A 21,965-nucleotide genomic window follows, 5' to 3' on the forward strand; every position below is an offset into this window, starting at 1 on the left:
TCCCTCTAACGCATAAATGCGTCCCTTGGAGTGGCCGGCGTTGGCCCATCGTGTAGAGGAGCCATCACACTGGCAACCGATATGAAAATGGTACTGAAATTAATTTCCTTACAGAAGTGCATAATTATTTTCCATCGGTTTTCACGGAAAAGTACTAGCGTGTCTTGCTATTTCAGTCAGTCTCGGTACAAAAATACTAAGGATGACTGAAGTAGCATGACAAATACGAACGTTTCAGAGAAAATACGGTGGAAAAACAATTATGCATTACATCTGTACCGTACTTTCACTCTTTCCAGGTTTATACAGGATGATTCATGAGACGTGAGCATGACTGATCCTGCACACTCAGTAACTGATAATTGATCGATCACCGTCGTATTTAGGTGAAACAACCACACTTTTTCCTATTTTTTAACTTTTTGGTGAGGACAATTTTAATTCTCTACAATCATTGTCACCCTACAAGACCTAATTAATAAACATAAAACCTCTTTTACGAAGAAAATAAAATGTCAAACCTGAGTGAATTACGAGTTTTCAAAAGTAACCAGACCGTGGTGACAGTGATGACGTTCAATTTGACGCAGAATATCGATAGTTTAGTATTCTAATGTTAGGGTGACCATCCATGTCGTAAATAAATTAATAACTTTTTTTTCAACACGACTAGAAAATTAACGTTAACCTCACTAATATTGATAGGAAACAGTTGCTTATAATTTACGAAATGCGCAGTGTTAGTCCTGCTCACGTCTCCTGAATCACCCTGTATTTACTTGCACCACAGAATTTTCTGTATGTTGATATTTATTTCACCAAGTTTGCAGTCTCTTTTCGCATTCTTATTTATCCCTGTGAACAATAAAAACGCAATTTAATTTCTCGTTGCAATAATGTGATATACGTTGAATTTGCTCGGAAAATATAACAGGCGTTCTATTTAATCGGGTGCTTGAAATTTCCTAGGAATGAAAACTAAGTCTGGCTACGAGTAAACGGTTCGAGAGTAATATAAGTTTTACATACATACATACTACATACAAATCTTCTACTGGCTCTGTTTTCTTTGTATATTATTAGCAACGAAAACCAGTTTACAACGTATCGAATACTTATTGCATTTAAGTCGCATAACAACTGCGACTGTCGCCGGAGTCACGCCGCTCGGAAGCGAATCTGCGACAGTTACCGCTGCGACACTGTCGCTGCACCCGAGTCGTCGCGACAGAGCCGCTCTTCTCGGAAGTCCAGCTTAAACGGGGCTTGAGGAAGGACTCTAAAGGGTATCGTCTTGGGTCGTCCCGTTCGTTATTCGTCAAGTTCTTAAATTAGTCCTATTCTGCTTTCGTCACCCATTCTACATTTGTCACAACCGTCGGTGGCTTTCAATAACTCAGGCACAGAATAAATAATAGTACTAGGTACAGAAGACTCACTCTCTAACAAAACGCGTCTGTAACGAGCAGCACAGATATGGCCGCTAGGTGGCGACAGCGCCACGCACGGCTTATGGCTTTCCCCAAAATCGGGGTGAAACGGACGTACTTTTAGCTACCTGTAGCAAAGCGGCTAAATCGCGGAGTGAGCCACGCCTGACTCAGGTGGCCTACGAAACTCAAACTCACCTATTTCTACTAATACACTGGCAACTCAATCAGTTCCAGCCGTGCGACAGCGCCTCGCTCTCCCACCCCTTGGGCGCCTCCCACTTGTGCTCCTCATGATGGTGCACTGGCACGTGCACAATCTTCTCCACCACCACCTTCTTCTCCACCGGATAAGGCACGTGCTTGATAACTGGCACGTGCACCTCCTTGTAGTTGTAGACGGGGACCTCCTTGATCACGGGGACCTCTTTGACGACGGGCACGTGGACTTTGGAGACGTGGTGGTGGTGGATGGTGTGGACCTTGTAGGGGACGTGGATGGTCACGTGTTTGCTGGGGACAAAATGTATATTATTAGTGGATACACCATATACTGTAGCGACCCGCCCCGGATTCGCACGGGTTACACAAAAGGTATCGTCTTGGGTCGTCCTATTCGTTTTTCGTCAAGTTCTTAAATTAGTCCTATTCTGTTTTCGTCACCCATTCTACATTCGTCACAATCGTCGGTGGCTTTCAATGTAGAATGAGTGACGAAAGTAGAATAGGACTTAAAATTCCCTGTCATTTAATTTTGCATGTCTGATTATGCCATATATACGAGTAAGTTTTAAGTACAATGTATGTTTCCAGTTCACTTATATGACAGTATGTCAAAGCGTGTCGTAACGAAACATATAGTCCACTCTCAGCGCTCTACCGCATATCGTAACGTAACATCTTAAAAGCAGTAACTTCTTACGAAAGCCATACACACATACGCTGTTTCGAAACTTAACCGGTCTCAAGGAAAACGTGATCTTTATAATAATTCACTTTCCTCTTATTTGGAAACTCAAGTAGGCACGTCATTGTAATTTGAGCGTTATGTGTTTGAGGTATAGTTCAAAATAGCATGGTTAAATTTAGTCAATTGAAAACTGTCCATGTTCCCTTTGCCCTAGTAATATGGCAGCCACGAGTATTTTTAATTAACAAAATCCTGTTTGGCTTGGTTAAGTTCTTATAGAACGCAAAAGCTTGCTAGACTTCAGATCCTTTTAATCAAGAATTCTAATATGGAAAGATTGGAAAGTAATTTACTTAAGTATTAAGTAAATTACAGGAACTTTTACGTCATCGCAATGAGTCATTAGTGATTACGTCTCAAAATCATTAAGTACACTGACTCACTTAGAAACGGACACACGCACAACCAACAAGTAATGCCCTATAAAACTACAAGAAACAAAGGTAGTATGTACCTATCAAACTAGTATGCACTTACGTCCTTTTAACTTCTGCAAGGAACTTAGTGCTTTGTCTTTTATGCGTCGTCGATTTGGCGAGCAACAACTGACGAGAGAGGGAGCTTAAATCGTTGCATTAAGATTCACTATCAGTTAATATTGAACGATACTTTCTCCGTAATCAGGTGAAACCTTTCATTTTATGTGATTCCGATTATATTTGAATGTAGTTAAATGTCTACGCCCGTCCCATGCATGACAATGTAATTTGGTTGCAATTTTTGGATGTAAGTGTCTAGAACGAAGCTAAGGATGAAAGAAGAGTTTTAGACGGACCTAATAATACGGAGAGACACGGAGGTTTTAAATCATCAATTTGCGAACCGTCTGACATACATTTTCTAAATATGTAAATTAATGTGCTAAACTTCCAAAAAATGTCTACAAATTCTACAAATATTTTACATAACAGGTAATCCATTAAAAAGGACTGTTTATTTGTATGCTTATTTAAATGTACTTTTATGTACGAAGAGAGGCCTATGCTCAGCAGTGGGCGACTGAAGGCTAGAATGATGATTGTGGCAAAAATAAACAGATTATTTATCTATCTATCATAGAAACCATCATTCGACTGAAGATAAAAGCTGATTCCGCAAAGACCAGTTATGTCTTTCTTACGAGTCTCAATTGCACAGATATCGCGAACAGTAAACAAGTAATTAGTAATTTGTAATTACTCAATTCGCTCTCATTAGCCGGATTGATACGGTGTATAACAGCTTGCGTAACTTGCTCACGCATAACAACGGTAAGTGACAGTAGAAAACCCATTAGACTATTTGCCGTTTTCACGTGCAAATAGTGGTATGGTGGAACAGGTGCCAACTTGATTGCCGATGGGTGCGGGAATAATGGCTCCTCTACACGATGGGCCAGCGCCGGCCACTCCAAGGGACGCAGCCATGCGGTAGAATAGAATGAGATACTAATATCACTTGCTCCCTCTACAGTCTTTAGACAGCGTGCCAAGGCACGCCACGCATATCGGTGTGCGGCGGGCACAGACCAACGGAACCCCTAGGCGGTTTTCTGTGGCATCATGAACCTTGTCGGAGTCACAGACGAAGTAATAGCAATACCGTACAGAAAGGACACTTCCTACAAACTCGAGGTTTGACAGCGGTTCAGGGTCGAATCATGCTATATGTGAATATGGCACTATCCCTCTCGGCAATTTAGGGTTGTCAAAATTCAAGTGAAAATCTTATCTGTGGTCGTGCAAGCAAGGAAGTCAAGTGGTGCCAACCCTAATAATAGCTCGGAGCAATGCTGAGCCGAACGGAGCCGAGTTCGACCGAAGTCAGGAGTGTCTCCCCACTGTCGGAGTGGACGTCAGTTGACGTCTTTGGGGGTCAAGGGGCTCTTAGATAACCCACTACTAATACTAAAGTACAGTCAAACTTACATTTTTACATCAAAATTATGTCTTTTTGTTATCAATCGCCTGTGCATCTCGCTCGCGCCTATACATGTACGAAAAAGTACGAGATAAATGCACGCGCGAATGATAACTAAACGACTTTCTTCTTCTTCCTCGCGTTATCCCGGAATTTTGCCACGGCTCATGGGAGCCTGGGGTCCGCTCGACAACTAATCCCATGATTTGACGTAGGCACTAGTTTTTACGAAAGCGACTGCCATCTGACCTTTCAACCCAGAGGGGAAACTAGGCCTTGTTGGGATTAGTCGGGTTTCCTCACGAAGTTTTCCTTCACCGAAATGCAACTGGTAAATATCAACTGATATTTCGTATACATAAGTTCCGAAAAACTCATTGGTACGAGCCGGGGTTTGAACCCGCGACCTCCGGATTGAAAGTCGCACGCTCTTACCGCTAAGCCACCAGCGCTTCGATAACTGACTTAAAATTACTATAATTTTTATGTAAAATATACATTCGAATTAGTCTCCCTGGTATTATTAGCTACTTCCGCTATAGTTGCACTAATGAAATTCAACACGGTTATTAATATGAAATGTGTTATTAATATACACATCATTTTGAAACACACGACATGATTATGTCGGTTTTCGTTGGCCTTGACTGTTTTTCGTAATGTCCGAGTAGGTACAGTCAGCAGCAATAGTTGCTAAGCGGGCGAGGTGTCCAAAATGATCTTGACGCGACTTTATTGATAAGAGTATAAGAGCGCGTCAAGGTCATTTTTGAACACCTCGCCCGCTTAGCAACTTTTGCTGCTGACTGTACGGGGGCAATATAGTTTTCGACGTTGCAGTCGACGTGCGGTTCCCATAAAAATTGCAGTCGAGTTGCAGTCCGTCTGTATCGGCCCTAAATCTGCACATACTTACATTTAAGTAAAATTTAGAATTTTGGAGCAAAAGTAGGTATGCACATTTTACGGTATTCTAGAGTTAGACCAAAAGTCTGCATCGATTTTGATAGCCCGTGGGCTATCAAACTGGACTGGTGGGCTGCACTGCGTGCAGTGCAAGTGTTATTTTTAACGTCAAACTTCTATGAAATTATGACGCTTAACCTGTCGGATCCCACGGCTGAAATCTGAGCCACAAAAGGTTAGTGACTTTTCATACAAAAAAAATGTTGTTTGTATGAAAGGTCACTAACCTTTGTGGCTCAGATTTGAGTCTTGGGATCCGACAGGTTAAATAACACTAGCACTGCGTGGGCTATCTAAATCGCTGCAGACTTTTCTTGGTCTAACTCTATCTAGCTGTGTGTGTAATCATTAACCTCAAATCTGCCGATACCTATATCTATTCAACCACATATTTGCCGATTTAAATGACGATATAGATAACTTGCCACTTACTGCAACTATGTGGTTATATAGTGTCCAAGACTTTTGCAACCGCGTTCACGATATAATGAGCGGGCATTAGGTAAAGTAAGTACATGTACATGTGGTTGCATGCACTGAATGCCTATTTAGTGTATATGGGCCGGTTTTCCATTTGTAATAAGTATTTTTTGTTAGATTTATAATATTTGGCTTTGAAGAGCTTTATTTAGCTTTATTTTGGCATAAATACGAAATCACAACTTGCCCCGTGAAAAATGTAGGTTAGTAATTTTTTGTTGAGATCAACATCGGAATTGGTAATCCAACCGGCAATCCGGAGTTGATCATCGTTTATTGTTTTAATTGTGATTGACATCTGCATATACAATTATAGAAAACACGCATTGTTTATGGCTCCTCCACACGATGGGCCATCGCCGGCCACTCCAAGAGACGCCAGGCGGTAGAATGAGATAGCAATATCACTTGCGCCCTCTAACGCATAAATGCGTCCCTTGGAGTGGCCTGCGTTGGCCCATCGTCTAGCAGAGCCATTATATGTTAATAAGGTACTCACTGGTGACCATGACCACCGGGCACAGGGGTCGCCACCACGGCGGCGAGGACAAGGGATACGAGCTGAAACAAAAAGGTGTGTTTACTGTCCGTCTAAAGGGGCTGATTAACAGTCCGCCGGACGGTATCGGCCTTTCAGTTGTTCGGAACTGTCAAAATTTTGTTGTAACTGACAGGCCGATACCGTCCGGCAGACTGTTAATCAGTGGGCCCCTTAAGAACTCTAAGCGCCACTTGCACCATCCCACTAACGCTACGTCTTACGTAGGCGAACAACGCGCGAACGCGGCGCGGCGCGGCGCGGCGAAAGCGGCCGCCGCCGCGCCGCGCCGCGCCGCGCCGCCTGACATTCGCGTGCAAATCGCGCCGCACCGCGTTCGCAACGAGATCGCTTACGTAGGACACTTCTACGCCCTAAGAAGATAACTTTGAACAAAGTGAGGGCCCGATTCGGATTTTGAAATAGACATCTATTAGATATCTTTTAGACATCACCAAACCAAGATACGATATGGATATGTTTAAGATCTAACCTGTCAAATTTGACATTTGCGATTTCCACAAGATATGACATAGAGATCCAATTCACATCTAATACATATCTTACTTTATTTAACGTAAAAGTGACATTGGTTCCCCGAATTGCGCTGCAAAAGAGAACTAGTTGATATCTAAACTATAACGTATCTAGAATGGATCTAGTACGTGTCGTCTCTTATGAATATCTTGAAGTTCGAATACGGCAGTGCGTGTCATTAATTCATTAGAAAAGTCATATTTTTATCGATTTTGATATTAATGATTCATCAGTTTGTTATTGCAAATGGCATGCAAAGTTATCTTGGTCCGACTCTAAACAATTAGGACATAAATAAATATTATAGGGCAATTTTACACAGATCGACCTAGCGGCGTAGCACGGTCGCGTTTTTATCCCTTATCACCATTCCTGTCACGTTCTAACAAGTATGTTAGTGCGAAAGGGACGCGCATAGTGATAGTCGATAAAAATGGAACCGTGCTGCGCCTGCTAGTCCCACAGCAAGCTCAATAAGGCTCAATGCGACGGATCAAAAGTATTTCAGGTATTTAACCTCTTGCCTTAACCCATCGCTCGAATATGCAAGAGCGATAGGCAAATAACGAAAATTAAGCCGACCCCTGACTAACAGTCCGCCGGACGATATCGGCCGGTCAGTTGTTCGGAACTGTCAAATTTTTGTTCTAACTGACAGGCCGATATCGCCCGGCGGCCTGTTAGTCAATGGTCGGCTTTAGATTTTCGTTATAAAAGGTATGCCCTCAGAACAGCTAGTGCAAATAAGTCGATTTATAACATAAATATAAATTATACATACATATCTTATAAATAATATACTGATATAAATGATTATAAACAATCGCAAAGGACAATAAAATATACATACATACATAACTATTTAAATGCCATTGCCTTTTTTAAGCCTTTAAGTTACAGTCGCCATCAGATATATCGGAGCGGCCAAGGTGCTCACAAATATCTGAGCACGCCTCTATTGTCAAGGCGTTAGAGTGCGTGTTCAGATATTGTGAACACCTTGGCCGCTCCGATATATCTGATGGCGACTGTACAAGCGTAAGTAACAAAGTAAAAGTTTTATTTTAGATTTTTTTATGGTCATATTAACTTGAAATTTATGACAATGCTATAAAATACCGTCTTTTATACCACTTAAACACTGCGTATATTTACTTTTATTTAGTATAACCTGGACTTAATATCAAAACACTTCACTTATTAAATTATTATTAAAATCACTTAGTTTCTTTTTTGCGCAGCAATAATATTATTGATCACTAATTAATAGTCCTTAAACTTTTGCCACAGAGATTACAAAAACACATCTGTTAAAATTAAAAAAAAAACTGTATATCCTTGGATCACTTTCCGCGCGTCTTAATAACACACAAAAAGCAAAAAACACTTACAGCGAGTTTCGCGTACATCTTACTAGTTGCTGGAATGATTGTGTGTGTTCACTGAAAACTTAGAAGTAGGTATGCCTCACAGACAGACGGGCAGAGAATATATACATTAGTTTACGTAAGACATCCCTTCTTTGCGAGCGGGGAGAGTGGTCGTTTCTTTGCGTTCTGGTGGCGAACGCGGCATATACGGGTGTTTTTGGTCTTCCATAAGATTCACATATACACTGTGTTTTTATTAAATTCCGTTAACTTCGGGGTATGGTTAAGTACGTTTAAGAGAATTTTTTTTAATAAAAATTAGTTCACAAAGTAATTAAATGTAGCATATAGCGTTGGTATAACACGTGCATTACATTTAACTCAACCAAACAATTGAAATCTGTGACAATTGACAAATCGATCGACCGAGATTGTACTTAAGGAACATTCCACGGGCTGTTCCGTACTTAAACGCATTTTTTTTTCGTATATTACAACTCTTTTTCGGCGGTTTAAGCCAACGATTATATATATCTGGCCATATTTCTGACCATTTGTTACAGAAAAGAAACTCCTAATAGCTGCAAATCTCCAGAAAACTCGCGTTTGTACGGAACATCGGTAGATAATTTCATGGAATGCTCCTTAAGTTTAGTAGCAAATGTATGAACTCATTCTAAACACTAATCAATATGTAAACCGGCCCTAAAGCACGTGTACACGCTTGTAGAGGCCTTATAGGAAAAAAAAATTGATTATCTTTGAAATGGAATTACGAGTAATTAGAATATCGGTGTCTTTGAGAAAGTTACTTGATTAAAGCTCAGAAATGCACCCTCTTGCAATTAACGGAAATAAAAAAAAACACGCTATATTTTTAGTAAGCGTAGTTTTCAGGATTTAAATAGCGTTGTACATAGGTACATACATTCATTGTTTGTTGTTTAAAAGAGAGCATTTAAAAGAGAGCATTTAATAAAAAAGTCTCCAGAGATACGACATCCGATATCGGACAGTGTGAAAATGCTCTAAGGGGCATGCACAAAGTTCTAAGTTCCAGTTTTTTGTGTTTAAGTTTACCTACTTATAAGACTTATAACCTTAAATTCGATATAATTAATTAAATCTCTTTTTTGTCTTGTAAATAGTTTAAAGGTTTAGGATTTTTTTACCGATACTAGTGACCCGCCCCAATGTCGCACGGGCTACACAAAATCTTAACAAAATATGAACCTTCCTCAAGAATCACTCCACTGATAAGCGAAAACCACATATAAATCCGGTCAGTAGTTTTTGAGTATATCGCGAACATACAGACAGACAGACGCAGCGGGGGACTTTGTTTTATAATACTAGTATGTAGTGATCCTAGTCGCTTATTATTATAACATAGTTATACAGATTGAGGTATTTCCTGTTTACGAAAGTAAAGAAATTAAACATTTTTACGAATAAAAGTGATACGGATATTTTTGCCTAAGTTTGCCGATGTATACCGGGTGTGGCCTGTAACATGAGCAAAAAATTAAACTGTAGGCTGTACTCCTCATACTGACCAACATTTGTTCAGCAACTTTTAAAAATAACTTGTGGTTTGATTTTTAATACACTTTAAAGTTTATTCTAAGACGCAATGTATAGCGATTTTGTTATGTTTAAGGCGTGACAAGCAACGTATGATGATATGGCGTGGCGATGGCGTCCATTGAAGATTATATTTATTTTGTATAAAAAATAGGGAGTCTAAATAATTCATAATTTTTAAAAGTTGTAGAACAAAAGGGTCACCATTTGAGGAGTACAATCTATGTTTTAATTATTTGCTCGTGTTACAGGCCACACCCGGTATAATAGCAAGCATAAATTAGCCTAGCTAATATGACAATACATATTCACATTAGGATATGGTTAAGAGACAACTTTCATTTTTCTGTGTGTGTGTGTGTGTGTGAACTATGAAAAAAAAAAAACTAGGTATATCAACCAAACTGAACCCAACTACAGACTTACATATATAGTTGGTCGAACTCATTTGTCAGTCAGTAAGAACCAGGAAAACTATACGTACTCATCATCCTTTTCTTTTGGGTGCTAGTAGGTACTAGTCTAAGACAAAGATAGTATGATTCTCTCTATGATTGAAATGAGACAGCCGTTTGATATGTAGTGCATTTTTTTTTCAACTCCATGGTATTTTCTCGGATTTTTGTGATTTTCTTCGTATTTGTCATGCTATTTCAGTCAACATCATTACTTTTTGCAACGATTTATGATTTACGGCGGTTTTCGATCGAAAATCGATCTAAGTTCTTATATCTGTGAAAACGCGCAATTTTGAGTTATTATACATGTTATCCGAGCAAAGCTGCGTCTCTCAGATATTTTATGAAAATATGGCGTCATAATGACACTCCCACACTTAGTTCTATCCAACTCGGTGCAAAAGTTATCTTGGACGGTGCAAAGTTAGCTTAGACGCTGCAAACTTAGCTTAGACGACGATCGCCACGAATTAATTTGGCTGGCAATTAAGTTTCAACATACAAAAGGTTAAATTTCAAGTCAATTTTAGCAGTATCTAGAGTCAACGTTTGTAGGTTAGGGGGCGTCCACTGATTACGTGAGGGGTTTTTGTTGAGGTTTTTTGACCCCCCCCCCCTGGGGCCCGTTTCTCAAAAGCTTGTAACTTGTAATACAAGCGGATGACACTTTCTGACTTGACTTGAGCTTTTGTTATGGCTCCTCTACACGATGGACCAACGCCGGCCAATCCAAGGGACGCATTTATGCGTTAGAGGGAGCAAGTCATATTGCTATCTCATTCTACCGCATGGCTGCGTCCCTTGGAGTGGTCGGCGTTGGCCCATCATGTAGAGGAGCCATTAAAAAGGACTTCAACTTGTATTACAAGTTACAAGCTTTTGAGAAACGGGCCCCTGATGAGATGTCGTGAGATTTGTCACGGTCCCCTCCCTGGCCCTCTAATCTCACGTAAGATCTTTAAAATTTTGTATTTTGTTTACTAATGCGTTTGATTTATTAAATAATGCACAAATTTGTTTTATTATTTTTATTAAGAGTAGTAAAGACGACGGGGACCGAATGTTTAATACATATAATCAATACTAAGTAATTTTACATCCATTTCATGGATTTTAATATAGGGTGACCTTAGCCATTGGGCAAACCCTGAAATCCCACGTAGGGTTACTACTCAGAAATGATAAGAGAAAAAAAATAATTATCAAACAAAAGTTATTTACAATAATCGACAGCAAAAATAAACATAGATTTATATTTAGATTTATTTATTTCATAATATGAAATTACAATATAAATTATTTTACACTAATCTATAAGAATTCATATTATGATCGTCAAGTAGGAAAATAACAATTGATTATAATTATACAAATGTCAAGCAATACACAATTTAAAAACCATTATAAGCAATCGATTAATTAACTAAATTATGAACAATGTCAAATAATACTTCATACTTCATACTTACTGTATTAATCATTGGCAGTGCTTTTGACAAATTCTTTGAAAAAATCGCCGTACGTGTGATTTACCCCCACCCCCCCTCCCCTCCCCCCAAAGTCCTCACGTAATTATTGGTCGCCCCCTTAGCGAAAGCATATTATAAATTGTTACAGAGAGCCGCAGCGAAGCATCATATTTTGCAATCAAGCCAATGCAACTTGTATGCAATTGAACTTTGATCGGACTATATGCAATAATGCGATCTTTAGCTAACGTGGCTATGAACCCCTAGCCTCCTAAGGCCCACGGTCCTACCTATAGTACTTCTTCAGTTCGATGAAATTTAAATCATATTCAATTGGAACAGAGTCGCCTTTGCTTTGACTCGTTCAATTTCTAAACAACGGAAAATCAACTCTTTTCCTACACTATAGGTTCAAATTCCAGTGGCAATCTAACCATTAAAAACATGACAATTTCATTGAAATTTGACATTAACGATGACATGGCCACACTTTGTCATTGCAAAAAATACCATGCATAGTTATTTTGGTCCTAGTCTATACCTATGCGTCAATGGGTGTAGGTACAGAACCCATAGTGTAAATTTCAATTTTTGACGACGACGACGACAGTAGGGGGGGGGGGGGTCTACCCGTTAACTATGGCCACCCCGATTGAGAAGATAGTCGCGATTTAAGTTTTTTAAATTTATTATTTGTATTAATTTAAGTAAATAAAAAAATGACGAAAAATTTCTGACATTTTCGTGTTTCATCCCCATTCCTGACATGTCAGGAAAATTCCTGTCATCTGGTAACCCTAGTTCCACCCCAATTTTGGTGGCTAACCATAAGCCGCGCGTGGCGCTGTCGCCACCTATTTAGCGGCCATATCTGTCCATCGTAACAGACGCGTTTTGTTAGAGAGGGAGTCTTCTGTACCTAGTTATATTATTTATTCTGTGCTAAGTAGTGACAAGTGGTGACAAGGTACAAAATGAGTCATAAATTAAAATTAATTAAATTAAAATTTCGACTGTACACGTCATCTATTAGTTAAATGATCTGGTACCTAAGATTAAAGCGTTGGCAACGATGTGAGGTCAGAGTTCGATGCAATATAGACCTTAATAGGTATTTATAGCCTTTATAGGATATACCACATATTTCCACATGACCAGGCGTGGCTCACTCCGCGATTTCGTCCCTTTGCTACAGGTAGCTATAAGTACATCCGTTCCACACCAATTTTGGAGAAAGCCATAAGCCGCGCGTGGCGCTGTCGCCATGTCGCCATATCTGTGCTAATCGTAACAGACGCGTTTTGTTAGAGAGTCTTCTCTACCTAGTACTATTATTTATTCTGTGACATGACTAATATTATCACTAGGGTGGTTCACGTTTGTATGGGAAAAATTCAAACTCTAGCTAGAAGAAGCGGCACCCTCTCATTTTGTTACACTTGTTCTGTTGACTAAATATGCCAAGTTTTGTAATCTTATCTCAACTACAAGGGGGTGCTCAAACACTTTGAAATTTTTCAAAGTTGTATGAAATTCAAAAAAATCAAGTTTATATTTTTTTGAGTTTTATGTATGTAGTAGGATACACATTATTTGAAAGTATGATTTAAAAGTTATTTGGTGAAAAAACATTTTTATTTCTATTTTTAATGATTTTTTTAGGTGATTTTCTAAAAATCTTACTTTAGAAAAATTATAAAAAATAGAAATAAAAATGTTTTTCTACTTAAAAACGTATAAATCACATGTGCAAATAATGTGAAAACAGATACTTTAATAAAATTCTGAATAGTAAATACTTACTTGTTTTTTTTGGTTTACATAGAACATACAAAATTTTCAAAGTGGTTGAGCACCCCCTTGTAGTTGAGATAAAATTACGAAACTTGGTGTATTTTATCAGCATAATAAGTGTAACAAAATAAGGGGGTGCCACGTCGGAAAAAAAATGTTTATTGAACCACCCTAATTATCACTTATCAGAGACTAGTTAAAAGCTCGTTTAAAGGTATTAGATAGATATTTTCTTTTTGTCTAGCCAATATACTAAATAAAGAGGACAATCGTACATACCAAACTTTACCTTACTTGACGTAAAGTGAAATTATCTCTAAATCATAAGTACTTGTCAAGTGACAGTTCAACAATCATATGAAATGTATGAAATCATTGCGTAAAAACAGCAACACTTAACTGCCCATCGGTGGACCTTATTACTAAAGGCATAAGGTCCTCCGATGGACAATAAGAGTGGGCGTTGGTACCGCAAAGCGAATTATTACCATTATGTTGTCAGTCATTGGTTCCTGCTTGACTTTTTCGTGTAATTTACTATAATGATGGTTTGACCTAAGCATAGACTAGGAATCCTCTAGAACGAGTTTAGAGCAATTATTTCATGCAACCGATGATGCCAAAAATGCAGGGGTGCGCGGGACGAGGTGAGCGAAATCCCTTGCCGTGATTGGTCCGTTCAAAGACACGGACGTCACACAAAGACACTTTCGACTCGAACATGGAGTAGAATTACCGTATGCGTGGCAGAGGGGGTAGCGCGACTATGCTAAGTGGGCTATCAAATCCGCTGCAGACTTTTCTTGGTGCGACTCTAATGGTAATGTTTATGACGTTATCACGCAAAATTATCGTCCGTAAACCGACTTCACAGACTACCATTTTTAGGGTTCCGTACCCAAAGGGTAAAACGGGACCCTATTACTAAGACTTCGCTGTCCGTCCGTCCGTCCGTCCGTCTGTCTGTCACCAGGCTGTATCTCACGAACCGTGATAGCTAGACAGTTGAAATTTTCACAGATGTATTTCTGTTGCCGCTATAACAACAAACACTAAAAACAGAATAAAATAAAGATTTAAATGGGGCTCCCATACAACAAACGTGATTTTTGACCAAAGTTAAGCAACGTCGGGAGTGGTCAGTACTTGGATGGGTGACCGTTTTTGTTTTGCTTTTTTTTGTTTTTTTTTTGCATTATGGTACGGAACCCATCGTGCGCGAGTCCGACTCGCACTTGCCCGGTTTTTTTTAAACAATTATGGCCTGGATGCGCGTGATTTAAGCCAATCACCTGTCACTTGTCAGACGATATTTTATTCCCGCGTTGTCTAGCTTTTAGATATTTTTTACATTATAGGTAGTGTAAGATACTAGTATAGCCAGTAAAGCTCCAACGTATGCAGCACAATCTTATACAACGTGTCCCATAATTCAACGATAAGCTCGCACGAAGATGGTTGCTTAGGGGTCATCCATTAATTACGTCACACCAATTTCTAGGTTTTTTGACCCCTCCCCCCCCTTGTCACACTTGGTCACATTTGGCAAACCCCTCCCCCCCTAGTGTGACGTCACATTTTTTCTACGAAATCGCCAAATCGAATTAAGTAAGTACCTAAGTATTATTAATATTTTATCAAAATATTTTTGACGATATAAATATTAGTAATTTTATAACCCAAAACTGCTTAGGAAAGAAAATTAAACGATTAAAAACTATTTTCGTTTTAAAAACTTGTTATTTAAATGTACAGCGAACTAAATAATTTAAATAAATTTTCAGTTACTGATGAAGTTAAAGTGACGTCACAAAGTTTGTGTCTCCCCCCTCACCCATGTCACAATATGTCACTTTTTCTTGACCCCCTCCCTCCCCCTAAACGTGTGACGTAATTAATGGATGACCCCTCATGACTACTCGAGGAAAAATAATAATAAAAAAAAATTGAAAAATTGTAGACATGGTCGTTAAAAATACCACTAGGGGTGACAATTTTCATTTTTTTTTCTGTAATTCCATAATATTCTAATTATTCTAAATTAAGATATTTGTATATTTCTTTTTTTCCTCGAGTACCTATACTTCGTTTTTTTAGCATTAGAAATAAGGTAAACAATCTTGATATGTCTTTTAATTGAAAAATACGTTTTAAAAATAAATTACGGCAAATATGTAACAATTATGAATCCAATACGATCATTTATATTCTTCTGCTTTCATAAGTAATAGTTTTTGATTTTTAAAAAGGGTTTTTCAATTAAAAGACATGTCAAGATCACTTACCTTCTCGCAAGTTCTTTCTAATGCTAAAAAAAACGAACTATAGTCATGAGCAGGTCCATCTGGTGCCAGGTTATCGTTGAATTTGGAGGCAAATGGTATTTATTATTAGTGACAATAATATACATTTATGCATCAAGGAAGGCGATATTTTGTGCTATCTGCCTCTTTATTAGGGCGCTTCACGTGATATTCGAAAGACTGCACTATGAAACACTAGTACGGTCAAGGAATAATTTCAGTACCTTGACCACAGAATAAATAATAGCACTAGGTACAGCAGACTCACTCTAACAAAACGCGTCTGTTGTTATCAGCACAGATATGGCCGCTAGGTGGCGACAGCAGCGCCACGCGCGGCTTATGGCTTTCCCCAAAATTGGGGTGGAAGGTGGAATGGTACTTTTAGCTACCTGTAGCAAAGCGTCAAAATCGCCGTGAGCCACGCCTGCCTTGACACAGAAAGATGCTCGCATTTTCCCACTGATCTGGAACAATCTCGACGACTGGGTCAAGCTGCGTGTGCCGATGACGTAACGGCCATTTTACTTACACGTAATTTAGAGAAATGAAGGACGCTCTCGTAATGCGGGGGCCACTGGACTGGAATACAAAGTTCGCTGGACTAGTTTGACGACCGGTCGGGCGAGTGGTCGGTACTGAGAGGCTGTTAGTCCAGAGAAGAGGTAAGTTGTCAGAGAATTGAAGAGTATTTTCAAAAGGGCTTACGTTTGTATGTTTCTCATAGAGAAATAAGCCCTTTTGAAGCAGTGAACGCATATACTTAGTATGGAAACCGCCTTTAGGAACATTACCGTTCAAATTCTCGGGCCAAATTAGCACACACACACAATTACGCCTACATTCAAATAGGACGACGCGTTTACAGAGCCTGTAATCAAAGCTGGTAAACAAAATAAGAGTCATCTTTATTACTCTAATGGTACATAGCTAAGTGTAGATGAAATGCATATAATGTCAATAACTACCAATCAGCGACATTAATCCGCTAATAACCTTCTTGCTGTACGTACTGGCCGCTGAGAGTTCGCGGTTCATATTTGATTAGAATATGACTTGGACAGGGATAGGTTTATGCCATACAGTGAAGAACCAGTCAAATAATTCACGTATAATAATTTAATGCAGATTAAAAGATAACTAGTTAAAATGTTGTTATGACATGACAGACTAACTCAACATAAGTAAATATATATCATTGTTGTATAAATGTATTCCGCTATAATAAGTATTTTGTATATTTTATTATCTATCTGTATGGCAGTGCGAAGTCACGTTCAGGTATAGTCTGTCCGTTTTTCTAAGATCAAGTACGCCACAGTAAATGTATGGCGAACTTGATCTTAGAAATCGGACTGGCTATACAGTCTGCAAAATTTACATGGGTACAAGAATCGGGTCAAAAATATTTGAACAGGCGGAGTCACAATAAATCCCCACTTTCAGTTCAGAATATTTTATATGTATATAGCCGGTCAAGCAAGTTTGTCAGTAGAAAAAGGTGCAAAATGAAAATTTTGTATGGGACCACAGCCGTTCGCGCGCTTACATTTTCTAAATTTGCCGCTCTTTTCTGTGTGCATTTGTTAAATGAATTCAGTGAAAGCATGATAGGAAAAATGTATCTACATATAGGAGACCGGGTATGATTATCTCACGGGTTATATCTCATGAATAGAACATATTCTAGATGGTTTACTAACGAATGGCCCAAAAACGTTTCCCAAAGTATCACATCCCAAACTATGTTTCCCAAATTATCATTTCCCAAAAAAATGTTCGGCAAAACAACTTATCGCATATTTTCAGTTAGCAATAGTCTTTTTTGGCAAGTTATTGTTTAGCAAATAACTACTTGGACAAGTTTCATTTTACCAAATATTATTTAGTCAAATGTATCATTAAGCATAACTTACATGTCCCACAATATTGCATGGCATACAATTTACGTAGGTACCAATAGAGAGGAGGCTGCGGAATTTATTTGTCTGGTACTTAGCTGATCATTACATATAGACGGTCAAGCAAATCTTGTCAGTAGAAAAAGGCGCGAAATTCAAATTTTCTATGAGACGCTATCCCTTCACGCCTACATTTTTCAAATTTGCCGCCTTTTTTTACTGACAAGATCTGCTTGACCAAGTATATATGTACATAGTAAAATGTAACGTCAAAAAAAAAACATTCCTCAAAAATATGTAGTAAATGATCACTAAAATTAAAACTCCATTTTAATATAAAATGATAACCAAATTTGTTACATCTTGCTATTCTATTAAAGCAAATAACACCAAAGTAATAATTGTAACCCAAAAATTGTAAATAACTACCAATTTTTAAACAACATTTTAGTCTAAAATGACATGCAATTTTTTTTACATCTCGTTATTCTATTAAATTAATTAATCCACTTCGATGACCTTTTTCTAGTACACAGTATTTCGTTTCTGTATGGACGGCAGTTCTAACCTAACCCACTTTCTAATAGCATTTCGATTCTGTGAGGGTCACAGTTCTAACCTAACTTAACCCACTTTTCTGATAGTGGTTCCGTTTTGTGAGGATCGCAGTTCAAACCTAACCCAACCTACCCAAATTACGTAGAATTTAACGTACCTATATTAACATAACAAAAATTACTTTAAATAGATATGCTTATTTGTCAAATTTGCGAAGTGACAATTTTGACCAAACATCTTTTTGGAATATAATCATCAACTGAAAAATAATAAATAATTATAATTATAATTTAATTTGTTCAAATACTTCATTGTAATATAATCATCATTCTCTTGCCCTTGTTCCATTCACTTGGGGTCGGCGCAGCATGTCTTTTTGGAATATAATATTAGACAATAAAAAACGTTTGCTAAATAAGTTTTTGTCCTAATAACATTTGACAAAGTAAAATCATGCCAAATGATAATTTGACCAAATAAATTATATGCGAAGTGTAACTTTGCTAAAGGTTTCTTTGGGAAATGAAACTATTGCGATAAGTTTGTTGGGAAGTGAAATTTGGCGAAATGTATTTGGCCCAAACGAAAGTACACCATTCTAGATATCTTGCCAGGCATCCACTCAATTTCATGTCTCTCTAATTGGACGCTTTTTTCCATAGTTCTCTGCGAATAGCATCTTGTGGGAATCTGAATGGAAAGTAATGTAAAATGGCAATACCAAATTTGATTATTAATTTGAAATAACTAGGTAGTTTTTTTATAGCTCCATCTCATGAAATAAAAAAGGAAAATACAAATCTGTAAGAAGGAATTTATTTATAATTATATAGAAAATACCTAAACCAAACACAAGTTAATAAAATAGTCTACTTCATTTGGCATAACACCATCCCTATTATCCTCGCAATTTAAAAAGTCGTATGTTGTTATGAAAGTCGTATGCAGTTGTTACGTTTTAGCTTAGCACGGTAGTATTGAAAACAAATCGTCATGTTTTTTCCAAATTTTACTGAAGTTATCTGTTTACTACAAGTGAAAAGTGATTCCATTGTCCTTGGTATGAACTAAAATAACTTCTGCACCACTTCACGACACATGAATATATTTTTATTACAAAAACGTTGTTTTTATAAATCAATTTAGCCATTTGTCACTGACTGTCATCTCGGTCGCGTACTGAGATTGCCAATCGAGCAGTTTGTAAGTACCGCCTATCGCGGGGTAGTTTGCGTTGGGTCATAATTGAGCGGACAGAATACTTCCATGTATATCATTTCGCTGTTTTGAAGACACTCCTCAAGTTATCCTTCTTTAGTCAATGTCAGGCGTGTCTCACTCCGCGATTTCGTCGCTTTGCTACAGGTAGCTAAAAGTCCATCCGTTCGACCCCAATTTTGGGGTTTTCCATAAGCCGCGCGTGGCGCTGTCGCCATCTAGCGGCCATATCTGCGCTGATCCTGACAAACGCGTTTTGTTAGAGAGTGAGTCTTCTGTACCTAGTACTATTATTTATTCTGTGTCAATGTGTAAGTCTGAGGATAGTTGCTTTTTTTTAACCTCCGACACGTAAGTATAAAAATAAAAAAATGTAAAACCCCTGCAAAAAAGACTAGAGTCTGTGCGGAAAGAGAAGACTTCTTCTTCTTTTTCGTGTAAAGGGATCAAACTTCTTGAAACAAAATTTTTGTCTGCCAATGCTTTGCCACTTCGAGCCCTCGGGGTGTAGCCCTCAGGAGATCTTCCTCAGTGCACGTCGTTGAGCACAGAGAGCACTGTCTCATGTGTAATGTTGTTTGAGGGACTCCACACTCGCAGGATGTATCACCTTGTCGCCCAATTCCCCATCTCAGAAGATTATCTTTTGACCGACCAACTCCCGTCCTAAGTAGGGTTGCCAACCGTACTATATTATATAGTATTGTACTATATTTTGGCTCTCTGTACTATATACTTTTGGAAAAATATATAGTACGCAAAAATACTAAATTTCCGATTAAACGTTTATTAAATTAAATTAAATAAGCCTTTAATCAATATATGAGAGACACTTGTAAATACAGATTGGATTTTTAGTTTGCGGATGTACATTGTTTATATTATAGAATGTCTCTTAATGTGATGTGCCTGTCGGCATAGGCCTCTTCCAACTCTCTCCATTGGAGAAACGTATATTACACTCATGTTTAGTATTTTATCTAAAAGTACCATATTTTTGTGAACTGTACTATATTTTTGATGCCTTATTCTGGAAAATACTATATTCCACCAAAGAAAAGTTGGCAACCCTAGTCCTAAGTCTGTTGAGAGCTTTCCATACTGGCCACTTTAGAGAGTGAATCTTCTGTACCTAGTACTATTATTTATTCTGGGGCTGCGACAACCCTAGAGGCGACGCAATAAGTGAAGTGTGACAGGAAGCGACCCAGTTTGCAAAGCGCATCAGAAGTGGTTTATCCGAAACGGGGAAAGGTAACTGGTTCATAATGAGTCTCGTAAGTTTTTGTTAGCTTTTGCTCGAGTAAATTTATGTTTTAAAATAAACGGGTTCCGAAATCGATGGTACCATCGCCCACACTGATAAGTGTTTACTGTATATCCGTGGACCTTATGCTTTTTGTAATAAGGTCCACCGATGTACACTTGTACAGTCGCCGTCATATATATAGGAGCGGCCAAGGTGCTCACAATATCTGAGCACGCCTCTATTGTCAAGGCGTTAGAGTGCATGTTCAGATATTGTGAACACCTTGGCCGCTCCGATATATCTGATGGCGACTGAACAGTAAAGTCAGAGTGTTGCTGTTTGTAGAAATTAGTACCGAAAACATATTTCATATAAATTTTTAGATGCTTCTAATTCATATAACAATTAAAAATTACTGCCTATGATTAGTATACTTACATCAAATTATGTTAAAGAAATCAATAATGTCAATATCCGAGAGGAAAATGGGAACTACGTCTGTATGGAGAAGCGGCCGTCTCTTTTCCTCTTAACGACACGTGGCCATTCCTTCTGTAGGGCTGCTTTCCGTGAGCATTCGTTTGAAAGCTGAAGGCCTACCGCGAACCACGTTACGACGTGTTGCCTCCCTGTCACACTTACGTACAAATTTACAAGTGCGACAGAGAGGCAACACGTCGAACGTGGTTCTCAGTAGACCCACTGAAACGGAGCACTAACGCTCGGACAATAATGTGAAATATCTTCGTAATATCATAAGGCGTGGCTCACTCCGCGATTTCGTCGCTTTGCTACAGGTAGCTAAAAATACATCCGTTCCACACCAACTTTGGTGGCTAGCCGTATATAAGCCGCGCGTGGCGCCGTCGCTACCTAGCGGCCATGTCTGTCCAGATCGTAACAGACGCGTTTTGTTAAAGAGTGAGTCTTCTGTACCTAGTATAAGTACTATTATTTATTCTGTGGTACTATTAATAGCTAATATCTAAGTATCCAGATGATTTGAAAGCAAGTGGCCTTTCCCAAAGTAGGTTAATTATTGTATATTGAGAGATTTACTATCATTTTGTTAACCGGGCTTGCAACACATTATGCAACTTCACCGACTGCGCGCGCTAATGTTATGGTGGAGTTGTTTCGATGCGTTTGATTGAGAGACCCCACACTTAAGGCCGAGCCACACCGGCTTGCGTGTGCCTGACGTGCGCGTGTGCGTGCGCTAAAATGTTGGAGCCGCACAC

General features: G+C 38.6%; 1 protein-coding gene across 1 annotated transcript; it reads right to left on the bottom strand.

The window, feature by feature from the left end:
• Nucleotides 1-1,626: 1,626 nt before the first annotated feature.
• Nucleotides 1,627-8,345, bottom strand: LOC134678611 (uncharacterized). The gene is made up of 3 exons (XM_063537240.1): nt 8,212-8,345; nt 6,245-6,306; nt 1,627-1,943 (listed from the first exon to the last, which is right to left on the bottom strand). The coding sequence occupies exons 1-3, from the start codon at nt 8,227-8,229 to the stop codon at nt 1,658-1,660; spliced, it is 366 nt and encodes a 121-aa protein (XP_063393310.1). The 5' UTR covers nt 8,230-8,345; the 3' UTR covers nt 1,627-1,657.
• Nucleotides 8,346-21,965: the final 13,620 nt, after the last annotated feature.

The sequence above is a fragment of the Cydia fagiglandana genome, chromosome Z (assembly GCF_963556715.1).
Source record: "Cydia fagiglandana chromosome Z, ilCydFagi1.1, whole genome shotgun sequence".
In the NCBI taxonomy this organism is placed as follows: Eukaryota; Metazoa; Arthropoda; class Insecta; order Lepidoptera; family Tortricidae; genus Cydia; species Cydia fagiglandana.

Bases quoted from the DNA above. Each gene is read 5' to 3' on its own strand.
- LOC134678611 (XM_063537240.1), bottom strand. The intron at 1,944-6,244 runs GTGAGTACCTTA...TTTTGTCCCCAG, and splicing joins CCCGGTGGTCATGGTCACCA to CAAACACGTGACCATCCACG.